General features: G+C 42.8%; 2 protein-coding genes across 2 annotated transcripts in view; one reads left to right on the top strand and one right to left on the bottom strand.

Annotated features, from left to right (window-relative positions):
• Positions 1-4,688, top strand: part of LOC113122783 (hexokinase-1) — a 57,877-nt gene extending 53,189 nt beyond the window's left edge. Inside the window, exon 21 of the mRNA XM_026294342.1 lies at positions 3,696-4,688. Coding sequence (XP_026150127.1) covers positions 3,696-3,843 — 148 coding nt within the window. The 3' untranslated portion in view covers positions 3,844-4,688. The remainder of the gene's footprint in view (positions 1-3,695) is intronic.
• Positions 4,689-6,050: 1,362 nt separating this feature from the next.
• Positions 6,051-25,957, bottom strand: part of tacr2 (tachykinin receptor 2) — a 33,248-nt gene continuing 13,341 nt past the window's right edge. Inside the window, 8 exon segments of the mRNA XM_026294136.1 lie at positions 6,051-6,172; positions 6,175-6,353; positions 6,438-6,514; positions 6,589-6,708; positions 6,897-7,044; positions 7,906-8,100; positions 15,040-15,335; positions 16,057-16,210. Of these exon segments, the coding sequence (XP_026149921.1) occupies positions 6,051-6,172; positions 6,175-6,353; positions 6,438-6,514; positions 6,589-6,708; positions 6,897-7,044; positions 7,906-8,100; positions 15,040-15,335; positions 16,057-16,191 (1,272 nt within the window). The 5' untranslated portion in view covers positions 16,192-16,210.

Here is a 25,957-nt window from a genome sequence, read left to right as displayed (position 1 = left end):
TGGGGAGGGGTCCAGAGAAAACTACGGAGTCCGACATTAATTTAGCAAAGTTACACACCGACTCAACATTAATTTTAGTGACCTCCGATTGGCGTAATCGGGTGTCATTGCTGCCGACGTGAATAACAATTTTCCCATATTTACGATTAGCCTTAGCCAGCAGCTTCAGATTTGACTCGATGTCGCCCGCTCTGGCCCCAGGAATACATTTGACTATGGTCGCTGGTGTCTCTATTTTCACGTTCCTGACTATGGAATCGCCAATTATCAGTCGGTTTCTCAGCGGGTGTGTCGCTGAGCAGGGAAAATCTATTAGAAACATGAACAGGCAGGTGATGAGCCGTGGGCTTCTGCTTAGGAGTATGTTTCCTTCGGACCGTCACCCAGGCTAATTCTCCGGGCTGCTCCGGAGCTGCCCTTGGACCGCTAACAGACCCTGAGCTCGGTGGCTCCACACCAGCTAACGGGGCTAGGCTAGCTGGCTTTTGTTCGAAGGTGCGGAGCCGCGCTTCCAAATCAGTGATCCTCGCCTCCAAGGCTAACAGAACCTTACACTTAATACAGGTATCATTATCGCTAAAGGAGGCAGAGGAATAACTAAACATGTGGCACACCGAGCAGGAGAGAGAGAGAGAGGGAGAGGCCATGTTAGCAAGCTAGCTAGCTAGCTAAGCTAACCGCTAGGCCAACGAGCGCTAAGTCAGGAAATAGCAACAAACACCGGTCAAAACAGAAAGGTACCCGACCAGCACCGGAATGCAGCAGCCAGTGAACCGTTCAAAGTCTAGCCGGTTCCCAGGTGTGCCAAACCACAGCTAGTCTGCCGCCAGTCAGATAGTGATTATTATGATGTAAAGTCATTTTGTGAACATTACAGTTTGACGTTGGCATTTTGCTTGGACACGGTGTGCAGATGCTGTGTCAAAGCCTGACAGCAGATTAATTTGTGACAGATTAACCAAACGTGTTCCATCTTTAAATTAGAGAGGTACACATTATTTTTGTATCTGTGTACTCCATGTCTTCATCACAGCTGTGTTTTACGTGACTGAGAAAATCTGTGCTTCAAATAAGACATTTTTTTGAGTGAACAGTGGAGGATACACACAGGTGGGAAACCTATGGTTGTTTTGCCTGTAAAATGGTCTTAAGGTTTGTAAATGTCACTGCTTAAATTTGTCTTTAAATCAGAACTGGTGTTTTGTTTGTTCTGTTGTGTTAAACTGATTGATCTGAGCATGTTGTAAATACAATCAGTCCAGGCAGAGTCTAATTTGAAGCATAGATTTGCTTAGTAATTTAAAATACCGCTGTGATAAAGACATACACTGCATAGTTACACAGATACTGTGTACTACTCTAACACGAAACACTGTCAGTGACACGCTATCACAAATTAATCTGGAATCAGGCACAGCATCTCTAAGCAGAATGCCCATGTTAAATTAACAATAAATCCTGTTTAGCAGTTCTCAAATCAACTTTACATCAGAATAATCGCTAGCGACGTATGAAACAAACGTTTAGACATGAGAACTTTTTTTTTTATTGAGGTTACAGTTTATATTAGGAAAACTAGAGGCATGTCTAAACATTAAACTGAAATACAACCGGGTCAAAATCAGGTCTAAACCAGGACAAAACAAAGACTGGAACCAGGATTAAAGCAGGAATAAATCAAGACTGAGCCAGGACTAATACCAGTGGGACAAACCTTCTTTTTCTTGGCAGGTCGCAAACAGCGTTCAAAGGTGCATACCGCCAACTCTGTACTGGACCGTGTATCTTCAGGTGTATAAGTGGGACAAACCATATGCAAACAAAAGTATATACTTTTTAATATATACTTAATATATACTTAATACCTAATATATACTGTTAATATACAGTATACTTATACTTTTTTAATAATTAAGGTGGATGCAAATTATATTCATTATAGCTGTTTCAATTGCAATAGATGTACAGTATTCATTTAAATAACATGTTTCTATGGGATATATGTATTAGGCCTATATCAAGGTCTTCAAGCATAATTTGTACTTTTTGAGTTGGCTAAAGTAACGACCAATCGCACTTTGAAAATTAATATTAACTAAAGCCGAAGATAACTAAAATATTACTTTCACCAATATTACCTAACTGTATACTCTGCCAGACTGAAAGGTCTCTGCCAATGACCTCTGCCTCTGGATCAGGTTTCTGGGTCTGTCAGTACTTGGGGGTGGGGGATTTCTCTCCTCCTCTCTATGTTTCTGTAACTCACTGTTTTCTTTTTCATGATTTTTCATATGATTGTATAAGTTTGTCGCATTGCCACTGTGTCTTACAGCATTTTTAGAAATTGTACAGCTTGCTGTTGTTTCATTATCTGCCATAAGATATATAAAATATAGCCACAGGGAGCTCCTCTTCCTCTTATCCATTTTTCTGCTCCGTCTCTGTGCTGCTGGCCGCCTGCTTGCTTGTTTGCCTGGCGCTGCAGAGTCCTATGACAGTACAACATCAAAACACCAGGGGAAGGAGCCTTCTCCGTGCTGTGACAGGAGCAACACACGTGCACAAACATATCTGCTCTTTGAGGAAACGGGAGGAACACACTGAATGTAAAACTTTCAAGTATCGATCCCATCACTCCAGTATCAATCAATGCCGATACCAACATTGGTACCACCCACCCCTACATTCTTCTGGGATTGGGACGGGATTTTTCCCCCAGTTTTTTAGCGGGATTGGGATGGAATGGGATTTTTTTTTTTTTTTTTTTTTGAGGGAATGGGATAGGAGAGGTTTGAAAATCCACTCCAGTGTCACCCTCTATTGATGACTTGTTGACCAGTTATCATGCCTCAGGTTGAACACCAACACTGGAAGACAGCTGCTCCTGGGAAGATTCAACATGGGCACAGTGCTCTATTACTCTTAAGTGCTTATCAGTTTGTTGTTGATGCTAACATCATGAAAAGCAATTGTTATGCCGAGCATTTCTAAAGTATCATTCAACTGTGTCAGTACAGTACCTCCTGATGAATTCACAAACACCAGTCTAGTCTGCCATCCCTGACTCGTTATCTAGCTAGCATTTAGCATTGTGAGGGCCAAGAGGAGCAGCTAACAAGGAATAGCAATCAATACCGAACGAGCAGCCAATCACATAACTCATCCTGCCCTCCTAGCCTCGCGGCATTATGAAACAAAAAAGACATGGAGTAAAATTACATTGTGAAATAAAAGTTGACTTTGGAAAAATTACATTTTGAAATAAAAACTGCAATTTAAAAAATGAGTTTTGCAATAAACTGTTATGGAAAAAAGCGTAATGAACTATTTCATAATGTGCATATTCTTACTACATAATCACAATGTCATAATAATGAGCAGAATTTTAAAGATATGTTGTCGCTTAAAATTCCAGTCATAACATTGTGTATATTTTAATAATGTGTATTTTTATTCAAATAATGAGTTATTTCATTATTTTTGATATGCAGTGTGTTTTCTGTATGGGTGGACTTGCCACATGAACACATTACCTAATCCCATCATTTACCATCACTGGCTACATCATGGGAAACTAACACTCAAAGTCAATGAAATGTTTCACTTCAGATCTATGTTTAGAATAACTGTTCTTTTTTTCTAATTTGTTAAAAAAATCATTGTATAACATTATGCCGATTTTTGTCCCTGTTTAGTTTTTCTGGGATCATGCACCAGACAGTCAATGAACTGGCTCCTAAGTGTAATGTCAACTTTCTGCTGTCAGAGGACGGCAGTGGGAAAGGAGCTGCACTCATCACAGCTGTGGGCTGCCGGATGAGACAAGAGCTTAACAGCAAATAGAAAATATATCTCTTCTGACTTGCTGTTATTTCTCAGCTCTTTCCTCTACTTTTCTCCTCTACCCTTTTTTCATTTTCTCAGCATATCATGCTAAAGTAGCTGCTTTAGTCTGTCTACATGACAGAGAGAGAAGGAGGAGCTTTCTCTTGAGAGTCAGGCATTGTGTTGTATTTAGCTTATATCTGATTAACCACTGTATCAATATAATCGTTTTTTTTTTTTTCATTTCTTAAGTCAAATGTATCATAGAGATTAAACAGTCTCATTCAGGTCATGTGAAAATGTGCAGGACAGATAACGAAAAGACTTCTTCCACCCCTGTAATGTTCCTGTGTTTCCACCTGCAGGATACTTGTGATAAGGACAATGACAGGGCTAAACATTATTAAAAAATATACTTAGCAGGCTAAATGCAGGGAGATAAAAACATAATTTGATTAATGTTACCAGTGTGTCTGCTGTATACTATAAAAGGGATAAATTTATAATGGGATAAACATTTTGGATTAGAGGTTTCAAATATTTTATCCAGAAACAAAATGTTACACAAATTGTTGCTGTTTATTTTTATGGGAGATGCTGAAAAATGTTGCTGTTGCAATAATGATGGACACTGTTGAAACCACACTTAAAAGTCCTCTCCTGTAAATGAGGGCAGTGACATGATGAACAAGTGACTTCTATTATGACTTGAACTGTCAGGACAGCACTTGCTGAATGTGCAGTGAAGCTCTGATTTTTAGATTGAATTCCTATTCTCCTCTTGTACTTTACTGTAAAATATGTTCAAACATTACTTGTATTTTACAAGGTACAAATTGTTGGTAAAGTACTAATTGTAGCTACTGATGGTTGTGTTGTGTTTCTGTCAAAGATATTTGCTTAGCAACAGCTATGAAACAGAACTGTGGTGCTAATGTTGATGCCAGAGGAACAGAGGCCAAACTGTGTATAAGAAGACCATTACAGTAGCTGAACCTTTAAAGGGAATTAAAGTATTTTGGAAATAAACCACCTCCTTATACTTAGTTTCTATACTCCATATTCACCTAAAGGCCCATGAGGGTGTGTGAACTACTTGAGTCATTAAAGTAGCACAGCTACTGCAAATTCAATATTTATTTTCCCTTTAATAACAGCATTTAATGATTGCTATGTATATTTGGTTCCTTGATACATATTTTACTCCATGATGGCTAATGAACAACACAGGTGGTTTTTAAAATGACAAACATGCTCACATAGGGCAGGGACATTTAGTGGCAAAGGATACACCTTTACTGCAGTCTTTGTGTTGTGGGCACAGATAGCACTGCAAGCTAAAACTGATAAATCCTAGCAAATAACATTCAAGTTAGTTGGGTTTCTATTCTCTTAACTTTCTCAACCTGCCAGGATAAAGAAGTCTAGCCTTTACAGCAGGTCAGAGGATACACAGCTTTTTGCAAATCAGTCAAAAACCATTCACTTCAGACAAAACAGACATATTAATCTCTTTTAGTGACAAAACTCACTGTTTAATACTGTCAATGGATCAGTCACAAAATAAAAACAAATCCATGCCACACTGATGTTGTAGCTCATTGCACCACGGTGTTGCCACTTATGTATGTTAATTTGTTCAAAATCTCCACAGGATTGCTGCTGAATACAAAATAACATACATTATTACATATCCTCAAGATTTTCTAGTCAATAAACACCTACAGATACAGATGTCTCATACTATCAGTCTATGTACTGTATTTTAAAAGTCAAAAAGTTGTAGCAAGGAATCAAGGTTTTTACTACAATCCAAAACATATCCAACTGCAACACAATGTCTATATTTGCATTTTCAATTTGTCAGCATATTTTATATTAATACAGTCAGTAGATACTGATGCAATATTTCACATCAGGTTTTTCTAAGCAGCATTTTCATTTTTTAAAGTGGACTCTACACTGACCATAAAAATATTACACTTGCATGAACCAGTAAATTGATAGTGTATGAGATACATATACTATGTGAATAATATTTTGCACAGTAACAAATACATGCTAATGATATTATTAATGTTGGCATAAATTTATAATGATCCAAAGTCCAAGGTATTGTTTTCTTTATTTTTTTCATATGGATGCACTAGTTTCATCAGCTCTAACTGGCAGTTGACAAACTCTTCCCTGTTTTGGCTGCTGTCTTTATTTTAATTAGCTCTGTTTTACCTAAAGAAAAGCCTTGTTGCCTTCCAAGTGATGTCATTTGTTTCAGTTATCAGTGGCTGTGTTTCATAAATATTTGGCTTCACATAAGTGTCATGCTTTGTGTTCAGGTCACTGGTGACAAGTTTGCATTGAAGGTATTGTTTGTTTTGATGGAGATGTTTGCATAAGAGCTGTCACTGCAGTGGCGGCGTGTCATGGTGACTCTGAACGACGGTGTATGCTGCAGTTCCATCTTGTCGTCCTCTGATAGTTTGATGAAGGGGCACCAAGCAAATGCATGACGGAAACCAGCACGAAACCTACAGAAGAGAGAAGAATTTGTTTTCTGCCTCACATTTTTGTAACGAATATGATGAATTTCTGGGTGTAAATATAAATTTTACCTTTGATTTAGACAACAGTAAATTATAGGATTGTACACGGTTGAACTCATTGCCAACCAGAATATGGTTAGATACACCTGACAAGGAAAGGAAATATAATTCTCAATAAATAAACTGAATTAAAAAAATAAGACACGCCAAGACAACTAACCTGCTGGATGTAATGTTGTTTATAAATATCTATATTAAATGACCCTAATATGAAATAGATATGGTAAGGCAGCCAGCAGAGCGTGAAGGTCACCACCACAATAACCATCATCTTCACTACCTGTGGGCAATAAAACAAAGAGGAAATGTTAACTTAATACAACTGCATTTTGAATTCCAACAGAAAGACATTTAGGTCAGCTCAACTCAGCTAAATTTAGCCCAGTATATACTGGCACATTTTGACAATAGTTAGGGCTTCATATTAAAATCTAAGACTTTCTGACAGTAGAAAACTAGTAGCGTGACCTTTCTCTTGGCTTTTATCTGGTTATGATAATGATATGCCTCTCCTGGGATGTGTCCACCCCACAGCGAGCGAGCGACCAAACTGTAGGTCAACGCCATCACCAGCAGTGGGAGTAAGTATACCAGCAATATCACTGCAAATTGGTAACTACAGAGGAAGAAAGAGAGAGAATGCCAGTAACCCAATAAGGTATTATAAATTATAAAATGAAATCATGACATTCAGACTAAGGACTAGTTCTATGTCATTTCCATTAGTAGCATGTTAGTATGTTCATGTGCTTATATGTCAACCGTTTTATCTTTTTAGATTTATGTGATTTTCGGTTTGTTGATGTCTGTTTATCTCTCATTCCTGCAGTAACTGTGTTGCTCTCCTATAACCATTTGATTTTCTAATAATATGTAATAGGGGTTCATAGATTGCTATTATTAACTTAAACTACTAACATGAATGATCCATCAGTAATTGTTAATGATTTCAGACATTGTGAGGTTGACTCTCCTTTTGTGAGGGATCCCTCTGTGCCAAAGGGTATCTGCAAAAAAATGGCTTATTCTACTTTGAAAGCAGGTCCATATACTGGCATGATGTGAAGACATGATTGTATACAAAGTGGAACAACTGTTACTCTGACAAGTGAAGCTATTAAGTCTACCATTACAAATATTAATCAGTCATAATATGATTTTAACAGGCCATGTCATACAACAAACTCGTAGATAGGGACCATCCAAATATCACAGAATTCTTAGAAATGTTTTAATAACTTGCTATGTTTATCTTCAAGTCACTGGTGTAAATAATTTTACATTAAGCATGCTAAAAATGTATCAGACAGTAGGTTTTTACTTAGAAAATGTACATGTGCACATGTATATGTGTGAGTTGTGTGTGCAAAAAAAAAACAAAACTAACTACTTCATATATTTTATTATATGGATCTGTCTTGTGTATGTTATTGTCTTTCTGAGGTTTTTTTTTTTTTAATGAACCCTTTACATTTACCTTAGTTGATGTTTTCCCCCATAATCATCAGGCCAATCGACCATGCACACAGTTCTGGGGTCATAAACTCTAGTCACGCTGTAGTAGCACTGAGGGAAAGCCAATGAAATCGCTACAATCCAAATCAGAGCAATCACAACCTTTGTACTGGTGGATGAGAGGCGGGGCTTTAGAGGGTAGATAATGGCCATGTACCTGAAAAGGAAAACAAGGTTTATTCATTTATCTGTACCCTGTTCAGGCTCCTGTTCCTTATAGGCCAACCTTTCATGTGTTTCTCACATACAGCTTGTAACACAGCATCTGGTGCAGTTGCCTTTTTAAGTGTTTCCTCACTCACGGCGTCTGTGGCCTCCAAGGCATAAAAACCTCTCTCGTCGCAGGGGTTCTCACTAACATTTTGACCTTCTCCACTGGCACGTGAGAGTGTGTCAGCGATGTGCATGTCTTTGCCTGGTGTGTATGTGACATTTAGATCGTACCTCTGCAGTTGTCGCAGTTGTCAATGGTTGCAGTTGTTTCTGTATCCGTAAGGGCTCTTGATGCATAGCACACTGGATGACCTTCCTGTAGTAAACAGGCTCCTAGCCCATCTTTTGAAGAGTCTGCTTGTAGCATTAGTGGCTTCTCGTGATTATACCTCAGCACTGGAGCTTGTGTGAGTGTAGACTTCAGTGTCTGTAGCGCCTGCTGTATTGGTGTGGGCACCATTGCCATGCTGCATCCTTCTTAAGTAGCTGTCTCAGGGGCGCTGTGAGTGAAGCTTCGTTTGGTATGTACTGTGCCAAGAATTTTGTCATTTCCAAGAGACGTTGAAGACCTTGCTTGTCTTCTGGTGTTGGCATGTCAATGATTGCTTTGATCTTTGAATCGTCAGCTTTCTGTCCTGCTGCTGTGATAACATGTTCCATGTACTTCACAGTGTTCACTATGAATTGGATTTTTTATTTGTTGAACTTTACTTTTGCTATCTTTGTTCTCTCCATGACTTTCTGTAGGATTTCATCATGTTCCTGCTCTGATGATGCTGCAATTATCATGTCATCTGCTATGATGTACACACCTGGGATATCACAGAAGGTCTCACAGTTCTTTTGTTGAAATACTTCACTAGCAGACTTGATCCCAAATGGAAGTCTTAGGAAGCGAAACCTACCCCATGGGGTGTTGAATGTACTTAGCTTTGACGATGGGTCATCCAGTTTAATTTGCCAGTACCCATCCTTTTCACCTAGAATGGTGAAGATGGATTTCCCAGCCAGTCTGCTGCGCACATCTTCAGGAGTAGGGATGGAGTAATGTTGACATTTGACAGCCTGATTCAAGTCACAAGGATCCATACATACCCTTAGCCGTTTTTCTTTTTTGTAGCCACAAGACTGTTTACCCATTCAGTTGGCTTGTTGACTGGAGTTATCACCTTCCTTTTTTGTAGGTCTTTCATTGTCTCCTTTAGTGAGTCCACGATAGAGAGGTGTACATTTCTGCAGGCATGAATCACAGGCGTGATGACTGGGTTGATGTGTATGTGGTGAACTCCAGGAAACTCAGCCGGTCCTGTGAAGACCTCTGCGTACCTCTCTAGCTCCTCTTTGTGGGTGGTGGTTTTCCTGGCTGTGCTGATTTTGCCATGAATGCCTCAACTCTTTTCACCAGCTCTAGCTGCTCACATGCATCTCCACCCAGGATAGCTTTATCTGCCTGGCTGGTCACGTGGAAGTCCAGTACAGCTTTATGTTTGTCCGTTCTGCATTCCAGAGACACAACACCATCTACAGGTATGCGGGTTCCACCAAAAGCAATTAGCACACTATCTGTGGGCCGCAACTGAGTTTGACCTTGTAGCTGCCGAAACGTGTGCATGGGAAGCACATTTGCATCGGCACCTGTGTCGAGCTTGAAATTAATTGTTACACCTTTGATTGTAGCCTGTTTGTGCCACACTGTGCCCTTCATTTGACATGCTGATTTATTTCCTCCTTCACACACACCATGCCAATGTATTCATTTCACTATCTATTTTGTTTACAAATTTTGATTTAAAGTGGCTGCATTTTTCTGCACTGGCTCTACAGACCTTTGAAAATTTTTGTTTTTCCACATTTGTGACACACTGCTCCGTATGCTGGACACTGATGGGGCTCATGTTTATTTCCACACTTTTGGCAGGTTGTTGCTTGTCTTGATTTTATTCCACCTAGCCGTTCGTGCTTGCCTTGTTGTTTTTCTTAACGCATCTACTGATGTGTCATGGGCGACCGATGTAGTTTGCATGGCCTGTATTTGTGATTTGGCTAACTCTGCTGACCTGCATATCTCTATGGCCTTGTGTAGAGTCAGCCTGTTGTCACGTAACAGTCTCTCTTTCAGGCGAATGTCATTTATGCTGAACACTAATTTATCTCTGATCATGTCATCTTCATTTCGGCCAAACTCAGTCTTTGCTCTTCTGACGTAACTCTGTGATGAACCTGTCCATGGATATTCCTGTTGACAACGTGTGTGACCAGAACTGATGGCGCTCGAAAACAACATTTTTTCGTGGGCTCCAGTAGTCTGTGAATGCCTTTAGAACGTCTTCCATTGTTACACTGTCTCTGGCTGGGGTAATGGTGAGTGTGTTATACACTTCCAACGCCTCCTCACCTACAGTGTGAAGTAGAATGGCTATTTTGACATCCTCGGTTTTGTCTACTGCACTTGAAGTAGTTAAATACACCTGCTCCCATCTGTGCCAGTTTTCAGCTATATTGCCGGTGAGCATCAACGGTGATGGAGGTTTGAATTGCTCCATGCTAAAGATGTAGCTCCCGTTCACTGTTGGCTAATCTTCAATTAGCTTGCTTGCATTTGCTACCGTCCTCGGCTCACTCCGCGACTCCTTCTTCTGACACCATTTTGTGTTCTTTATATTGTAGTATCTCTTGTAGTACCACGCTCGTGGGTTACTTAATACATTGATACAAAACACACGGAGGCAAGGTCACGGTCTTAGCTCAGGGGGAGCCAACTCCATGCTTTTTATTCTACGTCACACCCAATCAATACACAGAACCAGTGCTTGTGACATTGACAGTCCTGAATAGTTGAGCACTGAGTGCTCGATCCGATATACCACAACATGCGTCTTGACACGTCAAGAGGCACAGGTGAAAGTTACGTCAAAATTAAACACCTTTCAGACTCTAAAAATCAATACAATGGAAACAATATAAATTATTTATTCTTTCTGTGCGGCCCAGTAACAAATGCCTCACGACTATTACCAGACGCCTGAAGGATCGCTTGGGCACAGTCCATCAACTGGCCAGGGAATCTCTAGAGGACGCTGGAGCCCGCCAAAAGCGGGCATATGATACCCGGGCCCACGGACCCACCCTGAGGCCCAGGGACAAGATATGGGTGTTCTGCCCCCAGAGGAAGCGAGGTTTGTCACCCAAATTAAAGGACATGTCCTGGTCAAAAATAACTCCAAGGTTTTTCACAATAGTTGTTAAAAAGGCCATAAACTAACTCTGCTCCTTTGTGTTTCATCCGTCCTCTGAGTTAATTCACGTACACATACAGAGATTCTGTGGGGGCCAATCAAGGTGCAGCTGCTGCGCAGGCACATCCCTTCCCCCTCCCTGCACAGAGACAGGAGAGAATCTCATCAGGAGCTTAAAAGATGGACTGAACTTTACACTGGCTTAAAAGTTTATCATTGTTGATTGTTCAACTGTTGTGCGTTCATGACACGTAAGTAGTGGATGTTTACCTGTGCCACCGATCAATGGTGCTTTCAGGCATTACTATAAGGGTCCGTGCATGAAGTGCAATTCATTATTCATATGTAAAATAGACTTTGGGTAATGCCTTTTTTACGCTGTTGTTTCTTGGAGTAACTAGGTATCACGCAAACGGTTGTCACGTGTTCTCAATATCCAAATCCTACCTTAGACAATGAAATAAGGATAAAGGAAGTCAGGGGGCGGGGCCAGTCACTGGGACTTTCACAGTAGAAGCCCTGATAATTTTATGACAACAGTCTTGCTAACTCCTGGACACTCCCACCAGCTGCTGGTGGAAGTGTCACTTGCACCAGCAGCTGGTGGAAGTGTCTCGGGACACACACGGTGACTTTTAATGAACCAGAACCCAAACATTTTAAATCCGCGGACGGACACGAACAGTGTGAGTGATGGCTGCAAGATATAGCTGCGAAAATAGCAGAACAGTTTTAGATTAACACAGGCCTCATTGCAGCTGAAGTTTGGGCTAACTGAAACATACTGTGTGTGTTATAAACTAAAAACTCAAGTATTTACAAAAGTCCTGATGATAATGAGCCTCAGTGGTGTAAAGTAACAAAGTACATTTACTCAAGTTCTGCACTTAAGTACAAAAAGTAACAGCTTCAAAACATAAGCGTTTGTACTTTTCCTGAAGTAACATTTTAACTCACACATAAAACAAATATCTAGAACTGCATTCTTTCACCTGCACAACATTGCCAAAATTAGGAACATCCTATTTCAAAATGATGCAGAAAAACTAGTCCATGCATTTGTTACCTCAAGGCTAGATTACTGTAACTCATTACTACCTGGATGTCCCAGTATCTCCATAAAAAATCCAGAATATCCAGTTAATCCAGAATGCTGCAGCCAGAGTCTTGACAGGAACTAGCAAGAGAGATCATATTTCTCATATATTAGCTTCTCTTCATTGGCTCCCTGTAAAATACAGAATAGAATTTAAAATCCTTCTTCTTACATCCAAATCCCATCGTGATCAAGCTCCTTCATACCTTAAAGACCTCATAGTACCATATTATCGATATTATAATAGACCACTTCGCTCTCAGAGTGCAGGTCTACTTGTGGTTCCCAGAGTTTCCAAAAGCAGAATGGGAGGCAGAGCCTTTAGCTATCAAGCTCCTTTCCTGTGGAACCAGCTCCCAGTCTGGGTTCAGGAGGCAGACACTCTCTGTACCTTTAAGGCTAGCCTTAAAACCTTCCTCTTTGACAAAGCATATAGTTAGGGCTGGCTTCAGGCAACCCTGAACCATCCCTTACTTATGCTGCAATAGGCCTAGACTGCCCGAGGACCATGGGTGCATTGAGCTCCCCTACCCTAACCCTCCCCTCCTCCCTTCCCCTCTCTTCCTCTCCTCCCACCTCACATGTATATTCCACCACTGAATGTCACTAACTTTGTGCTCTCTCTCCCCTAGTTTGTGCTCTCTCCCTCTTTCTCTGTTCTCTCTGTACCTTCTACAGGTGTCCCCGGTCCTGGAGCTGTATATCGCTGATGTGCAGTTACTGGTCCCACCAACCTGCAGTGTCTATTTGTTGTTTATTGTTGCTGTTCTTTTCTCTCTCATCTATCCACTCACCCCAACCGGTCGAGGCAGATGGCCGCCCAAACTGAGCCCGGTTCTGCTGGAGGTTTTTTCTTCTGTTAAAGGGAGTTTTTCCTCTCCACTGTCGCCAAGTGCTTGCTCATAAGAGATTTCTTGGGTTTTTTTAGATTTTTTTGTAAAGTGCCTTGAGATGATTTGTATTGTGATTTGGCGCTATACCAATAAAATTGAATTGAATTGAATTGAATTCTTCAGATTTCCAAATTGATAATTGCATTCATATCATTTCAATGGCTAGTCCCTGAAAACGACTTGGTGCTCCCAGGTAATTCATTGATGATTTATAAGAAAATTAATAAATTCAAAATCGCTACAGGTCTCTGGTGCCTGTCTTGGCTGCAATCCCCGAACCCAGTGGTGGACACCGGAGCTAAGAGATGCCGTGAAGCTGAAGAAGGAGTCCTATCGAATTTGGCTGGCTTGTGGGACTCCTGAGGCAGCTGGTGGGTACTGGCAGGCCATACGTGCTGGGGCCAGGCGGTGGAGGAGCCAAAAACTAGGGTATGGGAGGAGTTCGGTGAGGCCACGGAGAAGGACTATCGGTCGCCTCAAAGAAATTCTGGCAAACCGTCCGGCGCCTCAGGAGGGGAAAGCAGTACTCTGCCAGCACTGTTTACAGTGAAGGTGGGGAGCTGCTGACCTCGACTGGGGATATTGTCGGACGATGGAAGGAATACATCAAGGATCTCCTCAACCCCACCCACGTGCCTTCCATAGAGGAAGCAGAGGCTGGGAGGTTGTAGTAGTTCGGCAGATCGCCATGGCAAGGCACCGGGAGTGGATGATCCACCCTGAGTATCTCAGGTCTCTGGATGTTGTTGGGCTGTCATGGTTGACACGCCTGTGCGATATCGTGTGGCAACTGGGGACAGTATTCCTGGATTGGCAAAAGGGTGTGTTCCAACTGTAGAGGGATCACACTCCTCAGCCTCCCTGAGAAGGTCTATGCCAGGGTGCTGGAGAGGAGGACCCGATCATGGGTAGAAACTCAGATCCAGGAGGAACAATGTGGTTTTCGTCCTAGTTGTGGAACACTGGACCAGCTCTATACCCTCTTCAGGGTGCTCGAGGGTTCGTGGGAGTTTGCCCAACTAGTTCACATGTGTTTTGTGGACTTGGAGAAGACATTCGACCGCGCCCCTCACGACATTCTCTGGGAGGTGCTCTGGGAGTATGTGGTCCGGGGCTCTTTTTAAGGGCTATTCGGTCTCTGTACAACTGGAGCAGGAGCTTGGTTCACATTGCCGGCAGTAAGTCAGACCTATTCCCGGTGCATGTCAGACTCTGGCAGGGCTGCCCTTTGTCACCAGTTCTGTTCACTATGTTTATGGATAGAATTTCTAGGCGCAGCCAGGGGCCGGAGGGAGTCCAGTTCAGGGACCACAGAGGAGAATCTCTGAGGAGATTTCAGTAAATGTGCTTTAGCAATTTAAAAAAAATTGTAAAATATCCCAGGTATTGTAGTAATGTAGTAGTTAAGTAAGTTAATTGTTAATACGCTAGGGTTTGTTCTGCTGCAATGACTGTTTCAATAAGTGGCAATGCAGTTCCCAAACTGGGTGTTGCAGGAGATAAGGATCAGTCATCCCATTAGTGTCTAATTGCTAGTGCAAAACAGGTGCTGATTTTCTCATGCTCACTTTTACCAGCAATGTTATTTTCCTTTGACAGACATTAAATGGTTAAAATGACACTCTATTCTAGCACAGTTTGTAAGATAACTTTCTCACCTGTCCACTGCGATTGCAGCCATTGAGTATATTGATGAAAACATGGCAGTGATAGGAAAGAAGTTCTGAAATCGGCAATATCCCAGGCCAAAGTACCAGTCATTGTGAAGTGCATAGACAAAGTTAAAAGGAGTGTTGATGGTTGCCGTGGTAACATCTGAGAAGGCGAGATTGACAATGAAGTAGTTAGTGACAGTCCGCATATGTCTGTGAGCGATGATAATCCAGATCACAGTGACGTTCCCAGTGATGGACACCAGTATGATGAGGGAGTAGGCTATAGCCCACAAAGCCACCTGAGAGGAGAGGAGAGCAGAGGAGATCAGATCAGATCAGATCAGAAGAGAATGAGAGCAGAGTAGAGGAGATCACAAAAGAATATGAGGAGAGGAGAGGTGACAAGCTCATAGGAGAATGAGAGGAGACGGGGAGAAGAGAATAGAGGGTTTGAGAGGAAAGGTGAGGTCAGGAGAGGATTAAAAAATATACTATTGTATTGTATTGTATTGTATATTGTAGCTTCCAACAAAAGATATCTGATTAAAAATTTGCAGATAATATTTTCTATAAAAAGACATAATTTGTGGATGTTATATACATATATATATTCAAGTGAAAGTTTACTTTAATCCTTTATGATCAACCATAGAACAAGTCTGCCAGAGCTATGACGTTGACTATGGAGCTTTGCTCTATCTTATTTGGTCACTCCTACGGACATTTAAAAATAGATATGCAATTGAGATTGCAGATCTAAAATTAGGTTTAAAAGGGTTTATTTTATTTGTTTGACCACAAACTTGAACTTACTTGTCTTTATTTATTTGGTTGGTTCTAATGTTTTTAAAGAACATTAATCCTTAGCTACATTCATTTTTTTTATCTCCCTTGTTTTAGTCTTTTATCAAAACTTCCCTCAAATTCTCCCGGGGTCTGCTGGACATAACTGACCCAGTAAGTAAGAGCTACCTCAGATTATGAACAATTTAATATCTGCTTTCACTGCATGTCTCCTACCTGCCAGCTGGGCTGTAGGAACTGATTGCCAGTTGTCTCGTTTCTGTCTTCCAGCCAGTCACTTGTCACTGATAAAGGCAATGAAGTGGTCTCCATGCCCTGTTGAATGTGTTGAGTAAGACTTTCAGCATCCATATTCTTTCCCTGCTCAAACCTACTGACAGAAATGTATGTATTACTGTATATTGCAAATGATGAGAGATGAGATGAGATACATTTCATTAATCCCAGACGGGAAATTCAGTATTTTAACTCAGCACTAATCTTTATTGTTTAGAATTTTTATTGGTATAAAAAGAAACAGCCATGACTTAATTTAAAATGTATTAAATACACACTAGTTTGTATTATTAATAGGGCCTTCAAACTATAAAAAGAAGAATTCTTTGCCTTTTATTTTCATTCATTGCTCTTGAGCAGTTGCTTCTGTAATTCTGTACTTCATGTATATACTTTATGAGGATTCAAAAATAGGGTAGCACAGTGCCTTAGTGGCACTGTTGCCTCACAGCAAGAAAGGTCCAGGTTCGCAACCCATCAGGGACCTTTCAGTGTGGAGTTTGCATGTTCTCCCCATGCTTGCATGGGTTTACTCCAGGTAGCTACTCTGGTTTCCTCCCACAAAAAACAACCAAAAACATGTATGTCAGGTTGATTGGTGACTCTAAATTGCCCATAGGAGTGTGAGTGTGTGTGGTTGTCTATCTCTATGTGGCCCTGTGATGAACTGGTAACCTGTCCAGGGTGTACACCTGTCTTTCACCCAAAATGAGCTGGGATAGGCTCCAGCAGCTCCCCATAACTCTAGTTACGAATAAGCGGGTATAGATAATGGATGGATGGATGGATTGATTTATGCTCTATATGTATAATAACGACATACAGTATCTCACAGAAGTGAGTACACCTCTCACATTTTTGTAAATGGTTTATATCTTTTCATGTGACAACACTGAAGAAATGACATTTTGCTACAATGTAAAGTAGTGAGTGTACAGCTTGTATAACATTTGCTGTCCCCTCAAAATAACTCCACACACGGCCATTAATGTCTAAACCGCTGGCAACAAAAGTGAGTACACCCCTAAGTGAAAATGTCCAAATTGGGCCCAATTAACCATTTTCCCTCCCCGGTGTCATGTGACTCATTAGTGTTACAAGGTCTCAGGTATGAATGGGGACCGGTATTTATTGCTATTTCCTGACTTAGCGCTCATTAGCCTACCAGTTAGCTTAGCTAGCTAGTAACATGGCTTCTCCCTCTCTCTCTCTTTCCTGCTCGGTGTGCCGTATGTTTAGTTATTCCTCTGCCTTCTTTAGCGATAATGATACCTGTAATAAGTGTAAGGTTCTGCTAGCTTTGGAGGTGAAGATCACTGATTTGAAAGCGGGGCTCCGCACCTTTGAACAAAAGCCAGCTAGCCTAGCCCCCTTACCTGTTATGGAGCCACCGAGCTCAGGGTCTGTTAGCGGTCCAAGGGCTGCTCCGGAGCAGCCTGGAGAATTGACAGGGTAAACAGTTCAGTTCAAAGGGTCCGTTCGAAAGCGTCCAAGAAAAAAAAAACAACAAATTAATAATCTCAGAAGTCTCGGAACGAAAACACCGGAGAACGTTCAAAACAATTCTTCTCCACTCTCTGACGATGGGGCCAACGACTAACACCAACCCCGTCTCAGCAACACGCGATGAGCGGCGGCCTTCTCTCGTCGCACCGGCACACAACTCGATTCCCCAGCGATCTTACAGACGCACCAGCTCGACCCAGCTCTTCGTTAGGCCTCTTCGGTACCAGTCGAAAAAATGCTGTCCACACAAAAAAACAAAACAAAAAGAATCCGAGAAGTGTCTCTATCTCTCTTTTTCTTCCTGACTCCCTGGTCCTTTACGTCTCTTTTCTTTTTCGCGCTCTCCTCGCGCCGCGCCGTCTCACTTCCTTCTACGTCACACTCCTCCCTCTCGATCCCCATTCCTCCAAAGAAAAACCCTTCAAAATAAAAGTCCTTGACTACCTCCACACATAGACTGTGTATCTTTTAAGAAATCACCTAAAATAATTAAACAAAAAAAATTAAAATATAATAAAACCGCCACCTTATCGGGGTCGAGGGGTTTAAGTGCCCGAATGATCCTAGGAGCTATGTTGTCTGGGGCTATATGCCCCTGGCAGGGTCTCCCAAGGCAAACAGGTCCTAGGTGATAGACCAGACTAAGGGCAGTTATGAAGCGAACATCAAGGACCGTGACGTCGCCCGGCATGGCGAAGCCGGGGCCCCACCCCTGAGAGCTAGACCTGGGCCTGTTGGCGAGCACCTGGTGGCTGGGTCTCCTACCATGGGGCCCAGCCAGGCAAAGCCTGAAATAGTGACGTGGGGCCACCCTTCTGTGGACCCACCACCCGCAGGAGGATCCATAAGGGGCTGGTGCTTAGTGGATCTGGCAGTGGTCGAGGACGGGGACCTCGGCAACCCGATCCCTGGATGCTGAAACTGGCTCTAGGGACATGGAATGTTACCTCACTGGGGGGAAGGAGCCTGAGCTTGTGCGGGAGGTCGAGTGGTACTGACTAGAGATAGTCGGGCTCGCCTCCACGCACAGCCTGGGCTCTGGAACTCAGCTCCTTGAGAGGGGCTGGACTCTCTTCTACTCTGGAGTTGCTCACGGTGAGAGGCGGCGAGCTGGTGTGGGCTTGCTCATAGCTCCCCAGCTCAGCCGCCATGTGTTGGAGTTTCCCCCCGGAATGAAAGGGTTGTTTCCCTGCGCCTTTGGGTCGGGGACAGGTCTCTCACTGTTGTTTCGGCCTATGGGCCTATGTTAGACTTCTGTGCTAGCCACAGTTTGTCCATAACGAACACCATGTTCAATTGGCTTGTTTACTGTGACACTTTTTGTCCCGAAAGGCCATATGCAAGAGGGTGTGTCTGAGGATGAATAGTCATGTGATTTACCTGAGAACACAAAAGACTCACTGAACGACGATGGTGAAGAAAGCCATGCCAGAAGATGTAAGAAAGAAACTAGACAATGTGGTTGGATTAATGAAAAAGGACTGGCCAATGTTCTCTGAACACATTGTGCATTATGTGGAATCACACAGAGCAGAAAAACAAAGTCAAGAAGACACAACTAAAATGTTAGCCGTTAAGCTAACACAACTCCAGATAGGAGAACTGACAAAACAGAAAAAAGAAGAAAAAGTGAAGACACAGGCATCAGTGACTGTTGCAGTACCAGCACTTAAACAAGAACTGAAACCTGAATCCAAGCCTGAATCAGTGGTAACACAGGCCCCAGTAATATCTGCTACCACTGCAATGCCACAAGGACCACCTGCCACACAGCATCCATCATATGGGCCTCCAATGTCCGCACCTGTGCAACAGGCTCCTCCCATACATGTGCATCTTAACCAAGGAGGAAACGCAAGTTATCCCTTCCAGGGTAGAGGAAGATTTAATCAAAGTGGAGGACCACCTCAGAGAGGAAGATGGAGACAGGGTCTTCCCCAAATGCAGTACCAACAGCAACAACAACAGCTTCCAGCAGGACTGCCTGTACAGCCAGAAGCATTGAGAGGAGAGATACAATGTTGGGGATGTGGACAACTAGGCCACTTACAAAGAAACTGCCCAGGGAACCCATAGATGAGAACTATGGATCCCAACAACCCATGGATGGGCCCTGCAGCACAGTGGCAATAGGGATGCCTAGAGAAGCCTAAAGGGGAAGTAATTGCACCTGTCATCACGATGCAACCACAAAGTGAACCCACCATAGGAATCACAATTCAATATCGACAATATCAATTTATGGTGGACACAGGAGCAACATATTCATGTATTGGAAAAGAAGGAGCTGATCTTCCCCTATCTACTTCAAAGATTCGAACTGTTGGCTTCTCTGGGAAAACCCAAGTAATACCTATGACAGAACCGGTGCTAATGAAGGTTGCAGGAAAAACTGTCTATGCTCCACTCCTCTATTTAGAAAACACACCAATAAAGGAAGAGATATCCTATACTCACTGAAAGCAAAAATACTGTGTACACCAGAGGGAGTTTCTTTTGAAATTCCAGAAGAAGGTCAGAGCATTATGATGTCACTGATTGAGCCCATAATGGATCAAGACACGGCATACAAGACAGAAGAAGCACAAGTATACTGGATGAGAATAACATCGCAATACTCATTCCTAAAGCAAGAATGGGAAACTTGGAAATTGTTCATAACTCATTACTATGAAAAGGCACGAGAGCCAACTCTCCCACTCCACTGCACCATGTTGTATGACAAAAATCAAACTCAGGAGGATTATGAAAAATGAATTGATGAATCACACAACCTCAGCCATTCACTATGATGACATCATATAGGGACCTCAAGGAGCTGCAGCAATAGTTACACTCCCGAATGAGCTAAAAGCATGGTTCCAAGTTCCAGAATCAGCACCTCATGTCACATTGCTCATAGCAGAAGGCTATGAATCCCAAAACCTGGGGCCGATGATAAAAGAGGCCTTACAGGTCAGTGAATGGACTCACACAGATTGTGAATTCATCCAAGTTTCACCAGATAAACATTTCATTAGAATCACTAGTAAGCAGGCAGATGAGGTAATAGCAGAAAAAGTAAGATTGTTATGCAACATTAATATAATAATGCCACTAACAGAAGAAAATGAAGAATTGCTAAAACAGGTCCCACCACAGTTATGGTCAGCACACACAACGGATGTAGGATTAGTGAAATCAGCAACTCCTCTCCAATTCCAAATAAAAATAGGAGCAAGATTACCACATAAAGAGCAATATCCCCTAAAGCAGGAGGCGATAGAAGGAATAAAACCAATTATTGACGAGTTATTAGAAGCAGGAGTGTTAATCAGAACTAAAAGTGCATGCAACACTCCAATCTTTCCAATAAGAAAACCAAATTCAAATGATTATAGGTTAGTGCATGATTTAAGAGCAATTAATGCAAGAGTTGCTGAAGAAAATCCTGTAGTACCTGATCCACATACATTGTTGTCCAACATTCCTCCAGGGGAAAAGTGGTATACGGTGGTTGACCTGTGCTTTGCATTTTTTAGTGTGCCTGTTCATCCAAATTCACAGTATTTGTTTGCATTTACATATCAAGGACAACAGTATACCTATCAAAGGTTACCAAGGGTTTGTGCACTCCCCCTCAATATTTAATCAAGTGCTAGCAGAAGACCTCCAGCATTTGGACATTCAATCCACTACACTCATGTATGTTGATGACATCTTGATTTGCTCAGATAGTAAAGAGCAGTGTGAAAAATACTCCATCGCAGTCTTAAAGGCACTGGCAGCTGGAGGACACAAGGTCAGTAAAAGTAAACTGCAATTCTGCCAACAAACAATTGAATATTTAGGACGCCAACTAAGCGGTGGAAAAAGATGTATTGCACCCACTCAAGTGGAAGCAATAACCAAGGCCCCAAAGCCGCAAACGGTGGGCCAAATGTTGTCCTTTTTGGAGATGGCTGACTACAGTAGACCCTGGATCTGTGATTATGCAATTAAAGCAGCCCCAATGAGAAACATGATGCTGGACAAACAAATCATTCAGCTCCACTTGAATGGACTGAAGAGGCTGAAGGAGCATTCCAAGTCCTGAAAAGGGACATGCAGACTGCCCCAGCTTTAGCTAACCCTGATTACAGCAAACCATTTCATTTGTATGTGGCTGACTGACAAGCCTATGCCTGTGCTGTATTCCCCTACAGAGAAGCAACCTATAGCTTATTATAGTACAAAATTGGATAACGTAGAAGAAGGACTGCCACCCTGCTATCAGGGTTTAACAGCTGCAGCATTTGCTTACAAAAAAGCATCAGTTTTGACAATGGGACATCCAGTGACATTGTACACGTGCATTACTCACGAGTCCACGGTTTGTAGTCACTCAAGCCAGATGAACAGGCTATGAAGTAATGCTGTCTGGAAAAGAACTAACAGTACAAAGATGCACTACCACAAATCCGGCAACGAGAATGGTACTGCCAAATGAGGAAAGTCCTCATGACTGTATTCAGGAAACAGATAAATTTATGCAGGTACCTGAAAATCTGCGTAATCAACCCATCCCTTCAGAGCTGACTTTGTTTGTGGATGGATCATGCATAAGGGATGAAGCAGGTACACGTGCAGGTTATGGTGTTGTTTAGCTCAATTGGCTGAAATAAAAGCTCTCACTGCAGCCTGTCAGACGGCAGCAGGAAAAACAGCCACTATCTATACAGATAGTGCATATGGGTATGGAGTGTGTCACATCCATGCCAGTATATGGAAACAACGAGGCTTCTTCTGTGCAGATGGCACACCTGTTGTGCATGGTGAAGCAGTGGCGCAATTGATTCAAGCTATACAGTTACCTAAAAAGTTAGCCATAGTAAAATGTCCAGCACATCAAATAAACAGCTCTTTAGTAACAAAAGGAAATAACCTAGATGATGAAGCAGCAAAAGAAGCAACCAAAAGTGTAATACAAGCTCCAATTTTGTATGAAGAAGACGTAGCACCCATAACTAGTTTGGCCTCAGTAATAGAATAGAATAGTAATAGAAGCTCAAAACTCAGTACCTGAGGCAGAAAAGAGACTATGGGTCCAAAGGGGGGCTATCAGAACAGTCACACCCCACAAAGGATTGTGGAGAAGTAGCCATGGTCACTTTGTATTACCTTTAGCTTTGTTGCCATTTGCTATTAGAAAAATGCATGAACCAGATCATTTAGGCATTTGATGATGGACTATGTTGATATGATAGATCGAGTCAGGAATAAAAGGTATCTTTTTGTGGTTGTGTGCAGATTTAGCAGATGGATAGAAGCGTGTCCAACTACTAGGCCTGATCATAAGGCAGCAGCCAGGTTTTTGTGTATGGAAGTCTTTCCTAGGTTTGGGATGCCAGATATCATCTCATCGGATAATGGTCCTCACTTTGTGTCAGGAGTAATGAAAGAAATATTTAAAATCCTAGGTGTCAAACAGAGGTTTGGATGTGTGTATCACCCACAGTCACAGGGATCAGTGGAGCATGCTAATGGCGCACTTAAAGCTAAAATATGTAAAATCATAGTTCATAGTGGAAGGAGATTAACATGGGTGGATGCAGTGCCTTTAGCACTAATGTACATGCGCTCTCAAACTAACATACTAACTCACCTAACCCCGCATGAAATGCTTACGGGACATCCCATGCCACTCCCACAATATCGTGGTCACATAGACAGCTTCCCCCCCTGAGGTGCCGGATAGTTTGCCAGAATTTCCTCGGGGCAGACCGATAGTCCTTCTGCATGGCCTCACTAAACTCCTCCCAGACCTGAGTTTTTTCCTCCGAAACTACCCAGGCCGCAGCACGCTTGGCCTGCCAATATCCGTCAGCTGCCTCAGGAGTCCCACAAGCCAGCCAGGTTCAGTAGGACTCCTTCTTTAGCTTCACAGCATCCCTTACCTCCGGTGTCCACCACCGGGTTCGGGGATTTCCGCCACATCAGGCACCAGAGACCTTGCGACCACAGCTCCGGACAGCTGTGTCGATGATGGAGGTGGAGAACAAGGTCCATTCGGACTCAGTGACCCCAACCTCCCTCGGGGTCTGGTTAAAGCTCTCCCTGGAGGTGGGAGTTGAAGACCTCTCTGACAGAGGGTTCAGCCAAACATTCCCCACACACCCTTACAATATGTTTAGGTCTGCCGAGTCTGTCCCGCTTCCTTCTCTGCCAGCGGATTCAACTCAACACGATGTGGTGATCAGTTGACTGTTGGCACGACCACAAAGTCGATCATCAACATCTGGCCTAGTGTGTCCTGGTGCCACGTGCACTGGTGTACACCCTTTTGCACAAACATGGTGTTTGTGATGGACAAACTGTGACTAGTCCAGAAGTCCAGCAACTGAACACCACTCGGGTTCAGATCGGGGAGGCCGTTCCTCCCAGTCACACCCCTCCAGGTTTCACTGTCACTGCCCACGTGAGCATTGAAGTTCCCCAGCAGAATGATGGAGTCCCCAGTTGGAGCACCTTTCAGCACCTTTCCCAGGGGCTCCAAAAAGGGCGGGTACTGCTGCTCGGCCAATAGGCCAAAACAACAGTAAAGAGACCTGTCCCCGACTCGAAGGCGCAGGGAAGTGAACCTCTCATTCCACTGGGAAAACTCCAACACCTGGTGGCTGAGCTGGGGAGCTATGAGCAAGCCCACAGCAGCCTACCGTCTCCCTCCCCATGCAACTCCGGAATAGAAGAGAGTTCAATCTCGCAAGGAGTTGGGTTCCAGAGCCCAGGCTGTGCGTGGAGGTGAGCCCGACTGTCTCTAGTTGGTATTGCTTAAATTTCTGCCCAAGCTCAGGTTCTGTCACTCCCAGCGAGGTGACATTTCTTGTCCATAGAGCCAGTTTCGGAGTCCAGGGATCGGATTGTCGAGGACTCTGCCTTCGACTACTGCCCGATCCACATTGCACCGGCCCGTTATAGAGCCTCCTGTGGGCCCACCACCCGCAGGAGGATTTTGCCCCCCAGCTTTGTCCCCCAGAAGAGCTGGAGGGCTGTCCAGTGAAAAGGAAGTCTGGGCATCCCTGCTTTGGCTGCTGCCTCCGTGACCATGCCCCGGATAAGCGGAAGAAGATGGATGGATGGATGGATGGATGGAGTATAGTGACTATTTAAACTGAAGACTCAGCATTTAATTGACAGTCATGTGAATGCTGCACAGCATGTTGCACTTTAAAATTAAAAGCCTTTATTTTGCATTCTTTCAAAATAAAAGCCAAGAAACAGTGACATGAGCTTAAGATGGACTTTGGCTATGGGCATACAGCTTTAGGCACCAACCCCGGCTGTTTTAAATGTCAGCCATGGTTTCTTCTCTGAGCAGGCCATGTTTGGACTTTCATAATAAAATAATTATTTATAGGAAGACATTACCGGCCGGTCGAGGCAGATGGCCGCCCAAACTGAGCCCGGTTCTGCTGGAGGTTTTTTTCTTCCGTTAAAGGGAGTTTTTTCCTCTCCACTGTCGCCAAGTGCTTGCTCATAAGGGAATTGTTGGGTTTTTAGTTTTAGTTTTTGTAAAGTGCCTTGAGATGATTTGTATTGTGATTTGGCGCTATACAAATAAAATTGAATTGAATTAAAATTGAATTGAATTGAATTGAATTACATTTTTGTAAAGTATAAGGAACATTCAAAATAAAGGCCAGATTCTAGTATAAGTTCCCATGAGTCTCTGTAGTTCCTGTAGCACTTTTAAAATAAAATCCTTTTTATAGCATTTTCTCAAAATAAAAGCAATTAAACAGCAACATGATCTTAAAATGTATGTTGGCTATTGGCACACAGCTTCAGCCACCAACTGAGGCCATTTTTAATGTCAGCCATGGTGTCTTCTTCCAGGACATACTCAGACTTTTTAATTTAATTCCTTTCAATTCAATTCAGTTTTATTTGTATAATGCCAAATCACAATTTAATCATCTCAAGGCACTTTACAAAAAAGAAAAAAGAACAACAAATCCCTTATGAGCAAGCACTTCGCGACAGTGGAGGGGAAAAACTCCCTTCAACGGAAGAAACCATGCTCAGTTTGGGCGGCCACTGCCTCGACCGGTTGGAGTGAGTGGATAGAGGAGAGAGAAAAGAATACAACAAAGAGACAGTGCAGGTTTATGGGGCCAGTAACTGCACATCAGCAATATATAGCTCCAGGACCAGGGACACCTGCAGAAGGTACAGGGAGAAAGAGAACAGAGAGAGAGGGAGAGAGCAGAATCTAGGGGAGAGAGAGAGCACAGGGTTAACAACATTCAATGGTGCATGTGCATGTGCATGCATGTGCTCAGTGCACCAATGGAGCTGGTTCCACAGGAGAGAAGCT

The sequence above is a fragment of the Mastacembelus armatus genome, chromosome 3, assembly GCF_900324485.2.
Source record: "Mastacembelus armatus chromosome 3, fMasArm1.2, whole genome shotgun sequence".
NCBI classification, from domain to species: Eukaryota; Metazoa; Chordata; class Actinopteri; order Synbranchiformes; family Mastacembelidae; genus Mastacembelus; species Mastacembelus armatus.
Note: the sequence above shows the minus strand (reverse complement) of the source record. Positions and strands in the feature narration are given on the sequence as shown.